This window comes from Saimiri boliviensis, chromosome 7 (genome assembly GCF_048565385.1).
Source record: "Saimiri boliviensis isolate mSaiBol1 chromosome 7, mSaiBol1.pri, whole genome shotgun sequence".
In the NCBI taxonomy this organism is placed as follows: domain Eukaryota; kingdom Metazoa; phylum Chordata; class Mammalia; order Primates; family Cebidae; genus Saimiri; species Saimiri boliviensis.
In genome coordinates, this window is record NC_133455.1 from 70,684,262 (window position 1) to 70,699,287 (window position 15,026).

General features: G+C 48.2%; 1 protein-coding gene and 1 long non-coding RNA gene across 3 annotated transcripts; both read left to right on the top strand.

The window, feature by feature from the left end:
- The first annotated feature begins 2,186 nt into the window (after window positions 1-2,186).
- Window positions 2,187-3,287, top strand: LOC141585127 (uncharacterized). Of its 2 annotated transcripts, XR_012518455.1 has the most exons (4): window positions 2,192-2,224; window positions 2,339-2,363; window positions 2,751-2,773; window positions 3,059-3,287. It is a non-coding gene; the product is annotated as an uncharacterized LOC141585127 (long non-coding RNA). The 2 variants fall into 2 exon arrangements; XR_012518454.1 differs by having other exon boundaries at window positions 2,187-2,363.
- Window positions 3,288-3,814: 527 nt separating this feature from the next.
- ZC3H10 (zinc finger CCCH-type containing 10) lies at window positions 3,815-12,017 on the top strand. The gene is made up of 3 exons (XM_010349954.2): window positions 3,815-3,894; window positions 4,691-4,754; window positions 6,147-12,017. The coding sequence occupies exon 3, from the start codon at window positions 6,199-6,201 to the stop codon at window positions 7,501-7,503; it is 1,305 nt and encodes a 434-aa protein (XP_010348256.1). The 5' UTR covers window positions 3,815-3,894; window positions 4,691-4,754; window positions 6,147-6,198; the 3' UTR covers window positions 7,504-12,017.
- The last annotated feature ends 3,009 nt before the right edge of the window (window positions 12,018-15,026 follow it).

The following is a 15,026-nucleotide window of genomic DNA, read 5'->3' on the forward strand; positions in this document are numbered from 1 at the left end:
CCATTGTAATCCAGCCTGGGTGACAGAGTGAGGCTCCATCTCAAAAAAAAAAAAAAAAAAAAGTGTCATCATATATAGTTGGGTGGTGATAAAACTAGAACTACTTAGAAGAACCCTAATTTTAAAAGTTTTTCAGGAATTGAAAACGGAATGCTATTCTAGAAATATAGTAAAGGAAAACCACAAAAAAGGAGGGATTGTAACAATCACATACAAAATGTTACAGTATGTTAAACTATAAAAAGTAGTATGTATAGGGAAAGTATTCTTTTTCTTTGCTTTTCTTTTTTTCTTTTTCTTTTCTTTTTTTTTTTTCTGAGACGGAGTCTCTTGTTGCCCAGGCTGGAAGTGCAATGGCATGATCTGGGCTTACCACAACCTCCACATCCCGGGTTCAAGCGATTCTCCTGCCTCAGTCTCCCAAGTAGCTGGGATCACAGCCATGTGGCATCACGCCCAGCTAATTTTGTATTTTTAGTAGAGATAGGGTTTCACCATGTTGCCCAGGCTTGTGTCGAAGTCCTGACCTCAGATGATTCGCCCGCCTCAGCCTCCCAAAGTGCCGGGATTACAGGCGTGAGCCACCGCGCCCAGTCAGGAAAGGGTTCATTAACTGAAAAGTTTCCTGTAGCCAAATCTTACGGGATCTGGTTGTTTTCCAGTGCTTCTCACCCGAGTATACAGTAAGACTGGGAAGTTCTTTATCTTAACACCACATGTTATACTTCTAGATTTAGCTAATTTTCTCCCTATATCCATTGGTTCACTCTTCACCCCTAGAAAATCACTGCATAGGTCACTGCAGCCTCGACTTCTGGGCTCGAGATTCCCCCACCTCAGCCTCCCAAAGTGCTGGGATTACAGGCATGAGCCACCGTGCCCGGCCGCTGACGTATTTTCTTAACATAGCCATGCATTGTAGCCAGGATTCTCTAGTGATATTTTGCTTCAGGCATTGTAGGGAAAGACCATAATCAGCTATTTTATTCTTGAAGTTTAGGAAAAAGAATTGCTCTATCTTAAACAGTGAGAATATTTTTTGCAGTATGGCAGCTTTCCCGACTCCCCACTTTATATCTTCCTACGTTCTGAACTCTTGGTACCATCGATAATTCCGGAACCGAATCACCCCGCAGCAATTTATTTTAGAAAATAACGTAAACCGGCTGGGCGCGGTGGCTCATCCCTGTAATCCCAGCACTTTGGGAAGCCGAGGCGGGAGGATGGCTTGAGCTCAGGAATTGGAGACCAGCCTGGGCCACAGGCGAAACCTCGTCTCTGCTAAAAACACAAAAATCGGCCAAGTGGCGTTCGCCTGCAGACCCAGCTGCTCGGGAGGCCGAGGCAGGAGAATCGCTTGAACCCGGGAGGCGGACGTGGCAGTGAGCCGATATCGCGCCACTGCACTCCAGCCTAGGTGACACAGTGAGATCCTGTCTCAAAAAAAAAAATAATTTTTTTTTTTTTTTTTTTTTTGAGACAGAGTTTTTCGCTCTTGTTACCCAGGCTGGAGTGCAATGGCGCGATCTCGGCTCACCGCAACCTCCGCCTCCTGGGCTCAGGCAATTCTCCTGTCTCAGCCTCCTACTAAGTAGCTGGGATTACAGGCACGTGCCACCATGCCCAGCTAATTTTTTGCACTTTTAGTAGAGACGGGGTTTCACCATGTTGACCAGGATGGTCTCGATCTCTCGACCTCGTGATCCACCCGCCTCGGCCTCCCAAAGCGCTGGGATTACAGGCTTGAGCCACCGCGCCCGGCAAAATAAATAAATTATAAAGAAAAGAAGACAAACCAGTAAAACAAGAATTTCTGTACAGTCCGCGCCTTTCCACAGCAAAATGGAGGACTTCTCCAAGGAACTGCAATTCCCAAGAAACAATGCGAGGGAAGGTGGCGGTCACTATTTTCTCCCCGGCTGCACCTCTCGGTCCAATATTGGACATAGGTGCTGACGTTTAAATAACACAGTGTCCTCGTACTAAATCTGGGGGGGGGTGGGGAACTGGTAACTCCAAAACCAAATTGTCGGTCTACCGGAGAACACCTAACTCAACCACTCCGTCGCTAAGACGCGCCGAAACCCATTGTTACGCCTATTGGGTAGCTCCGCCCTGTGGGGGGGAAAGGGCGGGAAAACGGAAGTGACGACACCCGGCGCGCTATTAAATAGCTATAGACGGAAGTTCGGCTTTCTCTCGGCCTTAGCGCCATTTTTTTTGGGTGAGTGTTTTTGGTTTCTGTGTTCGGATTCCACGTACAATCCATTGACATCTGACCTCTGCACTTACCATCATCACAGCAAACTAACTGTAGCTTTTCTTTTTTTCTCCGTAGAAACCTCTGCGCCATGAGAGCCAAGGTGAGCGGTTCCTGATAGTAAGCTTGGAAAGTAGGAGTTGGCGAGTAGTAGTAGGAGACTAAGGCAAGGCAAGTCCGCCATAGCTCCTGAACTACTGGGTTTCAGGGGTGCCCAAGAGTTGATGGGAGAGGAAAGTTAGTGAGAGAAGCTGAGAGGCTAGCGGCTAAGTGCTGTGGGTAAAGAGTGGGAGTAGAAAAAGGTAGAAATTGGATTTTACGTTAAGAGGGTGTCCAAGTTACTGGTATAGTTGCTATGATCAATGCTTCATACTTCTTGGTTAAGAATCTGTCGGGTTCTAAAGAGTGCATTTTTATATCCCTCCTAAGCTCATTAAGATTAATCTCTCTTTTTTTTTTAAATTCTTTGTTGTTTGTGATCGGTTGCTAGTGGAGGAAGAAACGAATGCGCAGGTATGTTGAGACTGCCAGTCCAGGAGGAGGGAAGGGGGACTGTTCCTTGGACAAAACTTACGATAAATATTTGGTTTGGAAATCTTAAAGCAGCTTTAGGAAAAAGACGTTTGAGTATTTTCTTCCTAGAGCCAAGGATTGAACAAAACAGAGGACGATAGAATCATAGTGCTTGTTCATTTTACCACCTCATGCATTCTATGCACGTTTGATTTCATGTGGGAGGGGAAGACAACTCTGGTTTAAGAATAGGAAGCGTATTCCATTCCTGTGTCTGCTTTTCAGGCTGAAGCGCAAAAGAAGAAAGATGAGGCAGAGGTCCAAGTAAACCGCTAGTTTGTTGCACCGTGGAGGCCACAGGAGCAGAAACATGGAATGCCAGACGCTGGGGATGCTGGTACAAGTTGTGGGACTGCATGCTACTGTCTAGAGCTTGTCTCAATGGATCTAGAACTTCATCGCCATCTGATCGTCGATCACCTCTGAGACCCACCTTGCTCATAACCAAAACTGCCCATGTTGGTCCTTTGCCCTGGACCTGTGACATTCTGGACTATTTCTGTGTTTACTTGTGGCCGAGTGTAACAACCATAAAATAAATCACCTCTTCCGCTGTCTTAGCTGAAGAATTAAATCGTCTCGTCTATTACGTGTTTTTTATGGTTTCATCGGGTGGGGGTTTTCTATCAGTACAGTTTGCCCTGTCCTACCTGTGCTATGAGGGATATAAAGGCAACAGCCTGGGTTATGTGGTGTGGTTTGCACCTGGCTGGAGTTGGATAGGGTATGGTATGCCCATGGAGGCAGGTTTTAGGTTACGTGAGTTATTAGGCGCTGTTGGTGGTAACCGCCCCTACTTTTCAGTAAGTCTGCCAGACGGACTACCACTTTCTAAACTTGTCGTGCTTTTGGGTTGGGTTGCCATGGTGACACGCAAAGCGTGCTGGGAGCTTCCTGCGATATGTCGCACGCCCGCTTCGTACACCATAGAGTATGGTTCCGGGTCTGGTGGCTAGAGCGTCACTTCTTCCGCAGGAAGCGGAAGAGCGTTTGGGTGGGCGGCTCTTTGTCGAAGCTAGAGGACCGGCAGGCGGCAGCAGCAACTACGGCGGCGGCGGCAGGTGAGGGAGGCGGGAGACTTAGGTGGAGGCCGCGCCCGGAGGGGAGGAGTCGGGCCAGCCCCGCTGCTGGGCTCGGCCGGGCCGCAGAAGGCCCCCCAGAATCGAGCTGGCTCGTCCTCACACCCCAGGGCAGTGCCCCTTTTCTGACTGACCCCGCATCGCGAGCAAACGCCAGCTTCGTGACGTCACAGCCCTGCCCATCCCCTCAGCTTGATGACACCTGGAGCCCCATCTCACCGCTTCACTTCGCGCTTCCTTAGTGTCCCATTCACGTAGTCCACGGCTGAGTGCCGGCGGCACTGCACAGAAACTGCCAAGCTAGAAGACTTGCTGCGGGAAAACTCCTAGGACTTTTTTCGCAAAGTCTAGGGTGTTGGGAAGCGTCACAATCACTGCCCCCAAGTCTAATCGGCCATTCCACTGCACTGTCAGGCGCTGCCCTTTTAAGATTCCTCACTTGGCATTACTAACTCCAACCTTTGGCCGCGCTCTGACCCTCACATCCTCTTTCATCTTGAGGCAGGGCGCCCCACACCCTTTGTTCACTCAGGGCTGGTTTTCCAACCCATCCTCCCAGCCCTTCCGAATTAGTTTTATCTTTTACTCTGCTTACTGGCCACTTCTCCCTTGGACAAGTGGTGAACTTCAGTTTGAACCCTAAGGAAATCCTAACGTTTCCAAAGCTTTGCCGTTTTGTCAGATTTCCTTCTTGTAACAACCACCCCATAGAGTGGAGGACAGCCACCTCCACTCTTACTCCTTCTCCCACCCAAGTCTCTGTTTTTTTCCTGCCCAGAACCCAGCAGTGATGTGGAGGTGGAGACCCACAGGAGCCCCGGACTTCACCTGAGCTACCTCAGGTATCAATTCTGGGACAGTTGGGTGGGGAGGAGCTTCATATCTAATTATCTGCTGCTGGTGCGACTTGCAACGTGAGCCAGGCTTGGATAGATGCCATTTGTACTTCACCTGGTCATTCCCCTTTGCTAAAAGTTTGTATCTTCTTTTATCACTTCTTTCCTTGATTGCTTCTATTATTCTGGGACTACTTCCCTTTAGAGGAAGAGGACCCTTTAATAGATTCTCATGTAACTCTGGCCTCTGGTTTGGTTAGTTCATTTTAGGGAGAGCTGAAGGCAAAGTCACAGCAGTGGGGTGGGGGTAGGTCAAGGCCAAAGTAATCAGGAAAGATTCTCTTATGATCAAAGGGAACAATATGAAGTTTTCCTATTTCAGCAGCAGGGGGAGCCTGAATACCGTATAGGAAAGGCTTGGGAGGTCAGACACGTGGTAGCAGGGACTCCAGGTCTTACTAGGGGTAGAGAGCGGGGAGGGCTAGAATCAGGGCAGTGGACTGACATTCCAAAGCTCTCTTGGGAAATAGGAGACTTAAAAAGCTTTTATAGAGTCTATAAATAAAGAGGATCTTTATGGGGTGAGGAATGGTGTGGTTGGATGTCAGTGGGATCTTCACATAGGGGAGTAGGAAGGGGGTGGGGCGTGGGGAAAGGTCACTTGTTCCTGTGAAATTAACTCCTTCCCACCGTGACCTTACCACAAATGGTTTGTCCTGGGAGGTCTAGAAGTGGAGATTCTAACTTAGAACTCCTACCCTGAAATGGAGGGGGCTGACCTGTCTGGGGTTGATAGAGATGATGCCTGGGAGGGAATATTAAAATATGGCAGGTTTCGAGACTGCCCTCAAGCTGGTGACACCAGTCTCTTCACTCAGGATTTTGTGGCTTCCAGAGATTTGATATGTACAGAGCTCTTACCTGAAGAAAAGGAAAAGGGGTTAAGGAAGTTTTGTTACCAGTGTCCCATCTTATACAACCCTAGTAGCTCAGCAGCCCATCCTGGGCACTATTCCCAGTTCCCAGACTATTCAGATATCAACCACAGTTTTAATTTCACTTCTACAACTTTAATAAGGTCAGCTCAGATGGAAACATAAAATCCAACACTATTTTTTCTCTGCTCTCTTTGGCCTATCATCATTAGTGAAATGAGGTGGCTTCACCCCAACTCCTTCCCTCCTCCGTCAGCCAGGCAAGTGTGAATCATTCTGACCCAGACCAGGTGCGCAAAAGCCTGGGCGGGACTTTTGATGAGTCAGACATTTCAGCCAGAATTCTTATCCCTTAGATTCTCCATCTCTGAAGCCATTGCCCCTCTGGGCTGCCTGCTCTGTAGTCAGGAAGAGTGGGATCTCCCTGGAGGACTCTTGTTGATACCGTTTTCCTCTTTTTCAGTGGTCACCAAGAGTGGCAAGATAAAGAAAACCCTGAGTTGGGCGGGACCAGGATGCCTGATCGGGACAGCTATGCCAACGGCACTGGGAGCAGCGGTGGAGGCCCTGGAGGTGGTGGCAGCGAGGAGGCCAGTGGGGCAGGAGCAGGCAGTGGCGTGGCCAGCTCAGATGCCATCTGTAGAGACTTCTTGAGGAATGTGTGCAAGCGAGGCAAGCGTTGCCGATATCGCCACCCAGACATGAGCGAGGTGTCTAACTTGGGGGTGAGCAAAAATGAGTTCATCTTCTGCCATGACTTCCAGAACAAGGAGTGTAGCCGCCCAAACTGCCGTTTCATCCATGGCTCCAAGGAGGATGAGGATGGCTACAAGAAGACAGGAGAGCTTCCCCCACGGCTGAGGCAGAAAGTAGCAGCTGGCCTTGGCCTTTCTCCGGCTGACTTACCAAATGGCAAGGAGGAGGTCCCTATCTGCCGTGACTTTCTCAAGGGGGACTGTCAGAGAGGAGCTAAGTGCAAGTTCCGTCACCTGCAACGGGATTTTGAGTTTGATGCTCGGGGTGGCGGAGGCACTGGTGGGGGATCAACAGGCTCAGTCCCCCCAGGACGACGTCATGATCTCTATGATATCTATGACCTTCCTGACAGGGGCTTTGAGGACCATGAGCCAGGCCCAAAACGCCGGCGAGGTGGATGCTGCCCCCCTGATGGTCCTCATTTTGAGTCATATGAATATAGCTTGGCTCCGCCGCGAGGGGTAGAGTGCAGACTGCTAGAGGAGGAGAATGCCATGCTCAGGAAGCGGGTAGAGGAACTAAAGAAGCAGGTCAGTAACCTGCTGGCCACCAATGAGGTATTACTGGAACAAAATGCTCAGTTCCGCAATCAGGCTAAGGTCATAACCCTGAGCTCCACTGCACCAGCGACTGAGCAGACTCTGGCCCCCACTGTGGGCACTGTCGCCACTTTTAACCATGGCATTGCCCAGACTCACACGACTCTCAGCAGCCAGGCTCTACAGCCTCGTCCAGTGTCCCAGCAAGAACTGGTGGCCCCTGCTGGAGCTCCAGCTGCTCCCCCAACTAACGCTGCACCTCCTGCTGCTCCACCACCCCCACCCCCACACTTGAACCCAGAGATCACACCACTGTCAGCTGCCCTGGCTCAAACAATTGCCCAGGGAATGGCACCCCCACCTGTCTCCATGGCTCCTGTGGCTGTATCTGTGGCTCCTGTGGCCCCTGTGGCTGTATCGATGGCCCAACCCTTGGCAGGAATCACAATGAGCCACACCACCACTCCCATGGTGACTTACCCTATTGCTTCCCAGAGCATGCGCATCACAGCCATGCCACACTGATGGGGCTAATGGACACTCCCCTGGTATAGCCTCCTGTGGCTGGGGTTGAGGAGCCCTTGCCCACTCTCCTAGCCCTCCCCAGCCCTGTCCGAAGGGCTCCCTTGAGAACTAGGACAAGAGACTACAAGGAGTAGTCCTGAGGAGGGGCTGGGTTGGTGTGTTTTCTCTCACCTCCCTTTTATGAGGGTCCTCTTGTCCATCTTCAAGCCTCACAGTGGGGGCTTGCAGAGGAGTGCAGACTGAAGCCAGCAGAGAGGAAGGACTGACTGAGGGCCTGTGTCCTCTTATGGGAATTTGGGAACATCCCTCGTCTTGTCCTCTCTTCTACACAGCACAGTTTCCAGCACTGGTTTTGGAAGAAAAAAATACCCTGCCCAGAGGGAAAGCCAGGAAAGATTGAGAAGTGGGTGGTCAGGAGAGAAGGCCTGATAGGAGCCTTCAGACAATTTGGGTCCTAGTTGGTTGGGTTGGACAATACAGGAATTGCTTCTGGGCCCTGGGAATGCTGGGACCATAGTGCTCCAGCCCAAAGACTAGGGGAGCATTCATTACCCTAGCTTGGCCTGAAAATCCATAGGGCAGGGCCCACTACTTTCCAAAGAAATAAAAGAACAATTATTTTTAACAAATGGAGGCAGTGAAAACTTGCTTAGATATTCTGTGTGGAAAATGGGAGCAGTAAGTAGATCTCATGTCAAAATGGGATAAAGACCCCAGCCTCACATAGCTTGGGTAAGATGGATAGAGGCCAATGAAGAAGGGTAGGGACCCAGAACAAGACCAGATGGGGCTTTGGGGAAGGCACTTTTTGGGGTAGAAGCTTTGGAGCCACCTAGTCTAGTTTAAAAATAGTCCCATCTGTTTCTCGTCTCTGTATGTGCTATTCCCAGGTTGCCTTAGTAACCAGGGCTCCTAGGGTCATTTAGTGGGGCAGGCAGTAAGGAGGGTGTATGTGCTGAAAAATGGGGATGGGATGTTACATAGTTGAAAGATCCTTATTCAAACAGAGTAGGACAGGTGGAAGTTGCCTCTGAGTTGATGGCAGTTAATGTCCCTCCTATCCCAGCCCTTCCTCAGTGGCCAGTTCCTTAAGCCTTTAAGGCTTGGGAGGTCTGGGAAACGGGAGTCCTAGGGACACAAGCCTCAGGGTTTATCCCTTTCCTCTGTCTCCACATAGGACCAGATGTTTTAAATCTACTTAGTAAGGCCAGGGGCCCCAACAGCCAAACCTCAGTTCCTTCTCAGCTCACAGCTGATGTAGGGAAAACAACTCAGGTGTCTAGTCTAATGGGACAGTAGATTTGGGGGTAGAGAGTGATCCTGGATTGTGTTCCCCCTCATCGTATCTCCTACCTCTTGCTCTCTTGTCTGGTTGATCACTCAGGTCACACGTGGGGTTGGAGATGGTGGGCTAGGTCAAGGGTAGTCATTAAAAAAAAAAGCCTAATGACTAAAAGCAAACATTGTGGGTTTTAGAAACAACACATTGATAAGTTTAATGTTGTTTTGGGCACAATTTTTTCTTAACAGATTTTTAAGTGCACATCTGGCACAACTCTAGACTTTTTCTTTTTGAGAGGGAGTCTCGCACTGTTGCCCAGGCTGGTGTGCAGTGGCGCCAATCTTGGCTCACTGCAATCTCTGCCTCCTGGGTTCAAGTGATTGTCCTGCTTCAGCCTCCTGAGTAGCTGGCATTACAGGTGCCTGCTACCATGCCCTAATTTTCTATATTTTTAGTAGTGATGAGGTTTCACTCTGTTGGCCAGGCTGGTCTCAAACTCCTGACATCGTGATCTGCCCACGTCGGGCTCCCAAAGTGCTGGGATTATAGGCGTGAACCACTGTACCCGGCAATTCTAGACTATTAAAAGAGATGGCTTACAAGCATTTAAAGAAGAATGTAACCATAGATACCAATGTGGATTCTCAGTCAAATCATGACTGACTTTATTTCCTCCTTGCCAGGTTATCTCCAAAGAGGTAGATTGGGAAACTTTAGACATTGTGTGTCTTATATGTATTTATTCCAGCTAAAGACCACCAAGAATACACCTGGTAATTGAACAAGTTTGGTTTAATGTTCATTGCAGTGAGGGAGAGGGCACACCATTGGGAATTCGTGGTGTGTCTCAGCAAGAGGGTATTAGGAAGGACTCAGAGGACTTAGACTTTGGGTAATTGATTTGGGGGAAGATTCAAGAAAATGGGTGTTCTTTTGGATTGGGTGCTGTTAAGGGAAGCAAGGATAATTCTGTGATTGAGTAGCTTGTCTAGAAGAAGGGCAGACAAGTGAACCTAAGCTGCAATTGATGATGAAGTCACTAGCTGGGAAAGGGGATGTTTGCCGTTTTGTGATTTGCACACAGACCTTGTTTTGTGCTTAAACAAAATTGTGAAGTGATTTTGTTTTTTGTCTCACTTCATCACAGTCACTGAGTGACCTTGTCCGATGCTGGTGTTTTGTGAGATTGTTTGTGTCTAAGAGAACACATTGGCTACCTGTGAGCACCAGGTCAGCCCTAACAGCTCTGAAGCCTGGCTGTGTCAGACCAGTTCCCAGATTACAGGAGCTGCTTTCCTCTCTCTCACCTGCTAAGTCATCACAGATAAGAAGAAAATTATGGGTCAGTTAATAGTAGCAGTTTTTCCATTCAAATGGCTCTGGTTAAAAAATAAGAAAAAAAATAGTAGCATTTGGTGGAATCTAACTGAACACTTGTACTTAGTGTTGGTTAGTGCCTTTATGTTAGAGAAATTTCTGTTCTCTAGTGATGTGCCCAAGTGTTGTATTTTATTATAAAAAGAAAAAACCCAACTTGGGTAAACATATAAAAAGCCCATTTATCAACAGCAACACAGGAAGAGCTAAATTATATTCAAAATGTCTGTGACTTCGATTGACTAAAACACTGGAGCACTCTCCCACTAAAATATTGTTTAGGTCTTGAGCTTGTCTGAAGAACAGTGTTAGAGATCTATATTAGCAATAATTCACATGAGAATAACTTGGGACTTCCAGTTGGCTACAAGAAATTAGAATCTTAGCCCTCAATATGTCAATTTATAAATATTAAGAGCCTGCAATGTTCTAGGCATCTTTCTAGGAGCTCCACAAGGGTAGTAGAACCTTGGTCATGGATTATAAATACAGCAGTTCTGTGTTCTGCCTAAGTGTAACTACTTAGTAGCGTGTTCTTTCTAAATGTAATTTTTAAAGAGGGCCATTGACAAACCAGTGGGGTTTACCGGAAACAAGAAAAGGTTGGCAAGATAAAACTTAAAATAGGCCGGGCGCGGTGGCTCAAGCCTGTAATCCCAGCACTTTGGGAGGCCGAGGCGGGTGGATCACGAGGTCGAGAGATCGAGACCATCCTGGTCAACATGGTGAAACCCCGTCTCTACTAAAAAAAAAATACAAAAAAATTTAGCTGGGCATGGTGGCACGTGCCTGTAATCCCAGCTGGAGGCTGAGGCAGGAGAATTGCCTGAACCCGGGAGGCGGAGGTTGCGGTGAGCCGAGATCGCGCCATTGCACTCCAGCCTGGGTAGCAAGAGCGAAACTCCGTCTCCAAAAAAAAAAAAAAAAAAAAAAAAAAAAAGATAAAACTTAAAATAGAAGGCTTCAGATCTTTGAAGGGCTGCCCAATGGAGGAAGGTCCTGTTTGCTACACAGGAAATAAAAAGGGAGTTCTAGAATAATGGCTTAACATTTGTTGATTGCTTAATATAAGCCAAGGCTCTGTACTAGGCACTTGACATGCAATATCTCATTGACAGAGTGGGTACTATTATTGTACCCATTTTACAGAGGAGAAAGTAGGCTTAAAAAGTAACCTTCCCAGGGTTCTGCAAGTAAGGAATGGGACCAGGAATCAATCTATTCAGACAGTCTGACTCCAGACTGACATAAGAAAGTTCTGGCTGGGCGCGGTGGCTCAAGCCTGTAATCCCAGCACTTTGGGAGGCCGAGGCGGGTGGATCACGAGGTCAAGAGATCGAGACCATCCTGGTCAACATGGTGAAACCCCGTCTCTACTAAAAATACAAAAAATTAGCTGGGCGTGGTGGCGCGTGCCTGTAATCCCAGCTACTCAGGAGGCTGAGGCAGGAGAATTGCCTGAACCCAGGAGGCGGAGGTTGCGGTGAGCCGAGATCGCGCCATTGCACTCCAGCCTGGGTAACAAGAGCGAAACTCCGTCTCAAAAAAAAAAAAAAAAAAAGATCAAGACCATCCCGGTCAACATAGTGAAACCCCGTCTCTACTAAAAATACAAAAAATTAGCTGGGCATGGTGGCATGTGCCTGTAATCCCAGCTACTCAGGAGGCTGAGGCAGGAGAATTGCCTGAACCCAGGAGGCGGAGGTTGCGGTGAGCCGAGATCGCACCATTGCACTCCAGCCTGGGTAACGAGCGAAACTCAAAAAAAAAAAAAGAAAAAAAAAGAAAGTTCTAATGATATAGCCATCCAACAAAGGGATCATTACTTGGCAGTAAAGATCATTACTTTTTTTTTTTTTTTGAGACGGAGTATCACTCTGTTGCCCAGGCAAGAGTGCAGTGGTGTGATCTCAGCTCACTGCAATCTCTGACTCTTGGATTCAAGTGATTCTCCTGCTTCAGCCTCCTAAGTAGAGTAGTTGGAATTACAGGCCTGCCACCACGCCCAGCTAATTTTTGTATTTTTAGTAGAGATGGGGTTTCGCCATGTTGGCCAGGCTGATCTTGAACCCCTGACCTCAGGTGACCCGTCTGCTTCAAATCATGCCTTGGATTACAAGCATGAGCCACCATGCCTGGTTTGGCAGTAACTTTTGAGGACTAAAGAATACAGAGGAATTTCCTCAAATCCTGTTGCCTTTCCCATCTTTGTGAGCTGAGATCAGAGTACCATATCTGATCCTCTGCTTCTGGAAGGTGTTTGTAGTTTACATATAAATGCAGATTGCAAGTCCAGGAAGTTTAAGTATTCTCTCTTCTCCTATAGGCCTCATCCTCTAACAGTTGGCCAAACATTTCCTCTACAAATGGCCATCCCTTCCTGTTGTCCACTTACTGCTTATCACCACCAGGTGGCACCTGGGCAGCAGGATTGTCAGTGGGTGGGGACCCACCCTGTTTACTTGTGTTGGTAACTGCATTGCAGCTGGTGATCCTGTGGCTCCTGGGCCCCAGCTGGGACAAGACCTTCCTGAGGATGAAGTTTTATCCCCCATATAATTTCTGATGATCTGGATGAGGTGAGGAAGAGAGAAGTTTGGAAAGGAACCTCCATAGGTCATCCTCTCCATTCTCCCATCCTTAGGAATCTCCTCGCCTGCTCCAGTGCTTGGCAAATTTCAGTTTATAGAGAGGTGTCTCTCTAAGGAGGTTCATCCATGTTCCTGCTATAGTTCTGCTTCATCCGTTAGTGAGCAGATCACTCATAATTCTTCCAAGTTCCTTGTTTCCCTTTTCTACCTGCTCACCTCTGGGAATATGGAGGATATAGGAGACAGAATATTGTTTCTTAAATAGTTCTGCAAACTGAATGAAGCAGTTGAGATACTGCTAGCCCTAGGGAAGTAGAGAAAAGGAAGTGTAAAAATTTAAGGGATAGAGGCTGGGCAGGGACAGGACAGGTTTTTTTGTTGTTTTGTTTTGTTTTGAGACAGAGTCTTGCTCTGTCACCAGGCGCCAGGCTGGAGTGCAGTGGCACCATCTCGGCTCACTGCAACCTCCGCCTCCTGGGTTCAAGCAATTCTCCTGCCTCAGCCTCCCAAGTAGCTGGGACTACAGGCGCACGCCACCACACCCAGCTAATTTTTGTATTTTTAGTAGAGATGGGGTTTCACCATGTTGGCCAGGATGGTCTCGATCTCTTGATCTCATGATCTGCCCGCCTTGGCCTCCCAAAGTGCTGGGATTACAGGCGTGAGCCACCGAGTTCAGGCTAGGATAGGTTTTTTGTTTGTTTTTGAGATGGAGTCTTACTCTGTCACCCAAGCTGGAGTGCAGTGGCACAATCTCGGCTCACTGCAACCTCCGCCTCCCAGGGTCAAGCGATTCTCCTGCCTCAGCCTCCTGAGTAGCTGGGATTACAGGCGCATGCCACCACGCCTTGTTTGTATTTTTAGTAGAAACGGGGTTTCGCTATATTAGGCTGGTCTCGAACTCCTGACCTCATGATCCGCCCACCTCAGCCTCCCAAAGTGCTGGGATTACAGGCGTACGCCACTGTGCCCAGCAGTAGGGACAGGTTTTAGGGAACTTTGGTAAATATAGCCTGATGAAATCTATGCTCTGCTGAACCAGAAAAAATTTATCAGCTGCAGTCCTCATCCTGTAAGACACTTCCTCTAACAAATGGCTAGTTTCTCCCCAGTGATCAACCCCAGTTCTGCTGCTGCATCTGACAGGGTTCCATAATATGCCCCATATATACTGCAGTAAAGGGTAATCGTCTTATGACCAATACTTAAACTTCCAATTAGCCTCATACCTAGATCCCAGGACAACACTCCACCTTTAAGACCAGTTAACTAGTGACGATAGTCATCAGTGTACTCTGCACTTTTTCCTTCCTAAACCTACACAGTACTTTGTGGAACTACGTTAGTTCTGCACCTGACTGTATGGCAAACTTTTCTTCTAACTCAGGCAAATGAGAAAGGGAATTGTCTTTCCCTTACTCTTGATTCCTCATTTTAGTGTCCTAGAAGTTCCTCAGGGTCAGGAAATTACTGGAAAATGTAATAATTTCCACTGCTTCCCTCCCTTTTGGAGCCAACTAGTCTTACTCCATCCTCGATGATAGAGATGACTTACCAACTCTTGGAAATTTCCAAAAAGAAATAAAGCCTCACTTTCTATTCACTCCTCTGCTTTTCCCCCCCTTTCCATGAAGACTGGATTATCTCAACTCTGTACTTCTCTGACTCTCCGGGGTCATTCGTTACACCACACAAACAAGGCAGGGGATGCGGACGGGATAGACAGGGTCAGTCTTCAAACACTTTCATTCCAAATACGATCGTGTCCTTTCCTTTTCTAAGAGCAGGCAGGGAAAAGTTGAAGGATAAGGAATGGGCTTAGAGTATGAAAACTAGAGAAAGTCGGAAAAAGAACATATGCATATCCCAGACCAAATCCTGCCAAACTGTCCGAATGACGCTCCACAACCCCTCAACTTCGCAACTCGGGCTTTCTCCAAAACCCAGAAATTGGCGGTGCGGCTCTGCATGACGTCATACCACAGGCACTCCAATCCCACGTGGGGGAGCTCTTGGTCCCGCCTCTCCTGAAATGGTGCACCACGCCTCCTCCTCTTTATTACCAATCGAATGCCGCTTCTGAGCCCCTTTCTTCCTTTTCCCGCCATCCCAGACCTCCCATCTTGGCCTTCGGGCCCAATCAGGGAGGCCCTACCTATCAGAAACCCTCTCCTTTCCCCGCGGAAGAGAGGAGGAGTTTCAACCTTTTAACTCCACCTTGGTCTGTGCAGCGCAGACCAACCCAAATCGCCAGAAAGGAGGGGCGTGGCTTG

What these genes read in the sequence shown, in the direction of transcription:
- ZC3H10 (XM_010349954.2), top strand. Translation starts at nt 6,199, where the DNA reads ATGCCTGATCGGGACAGCTATGCCAACGGCACTGGGAGCAGCGGTGGA.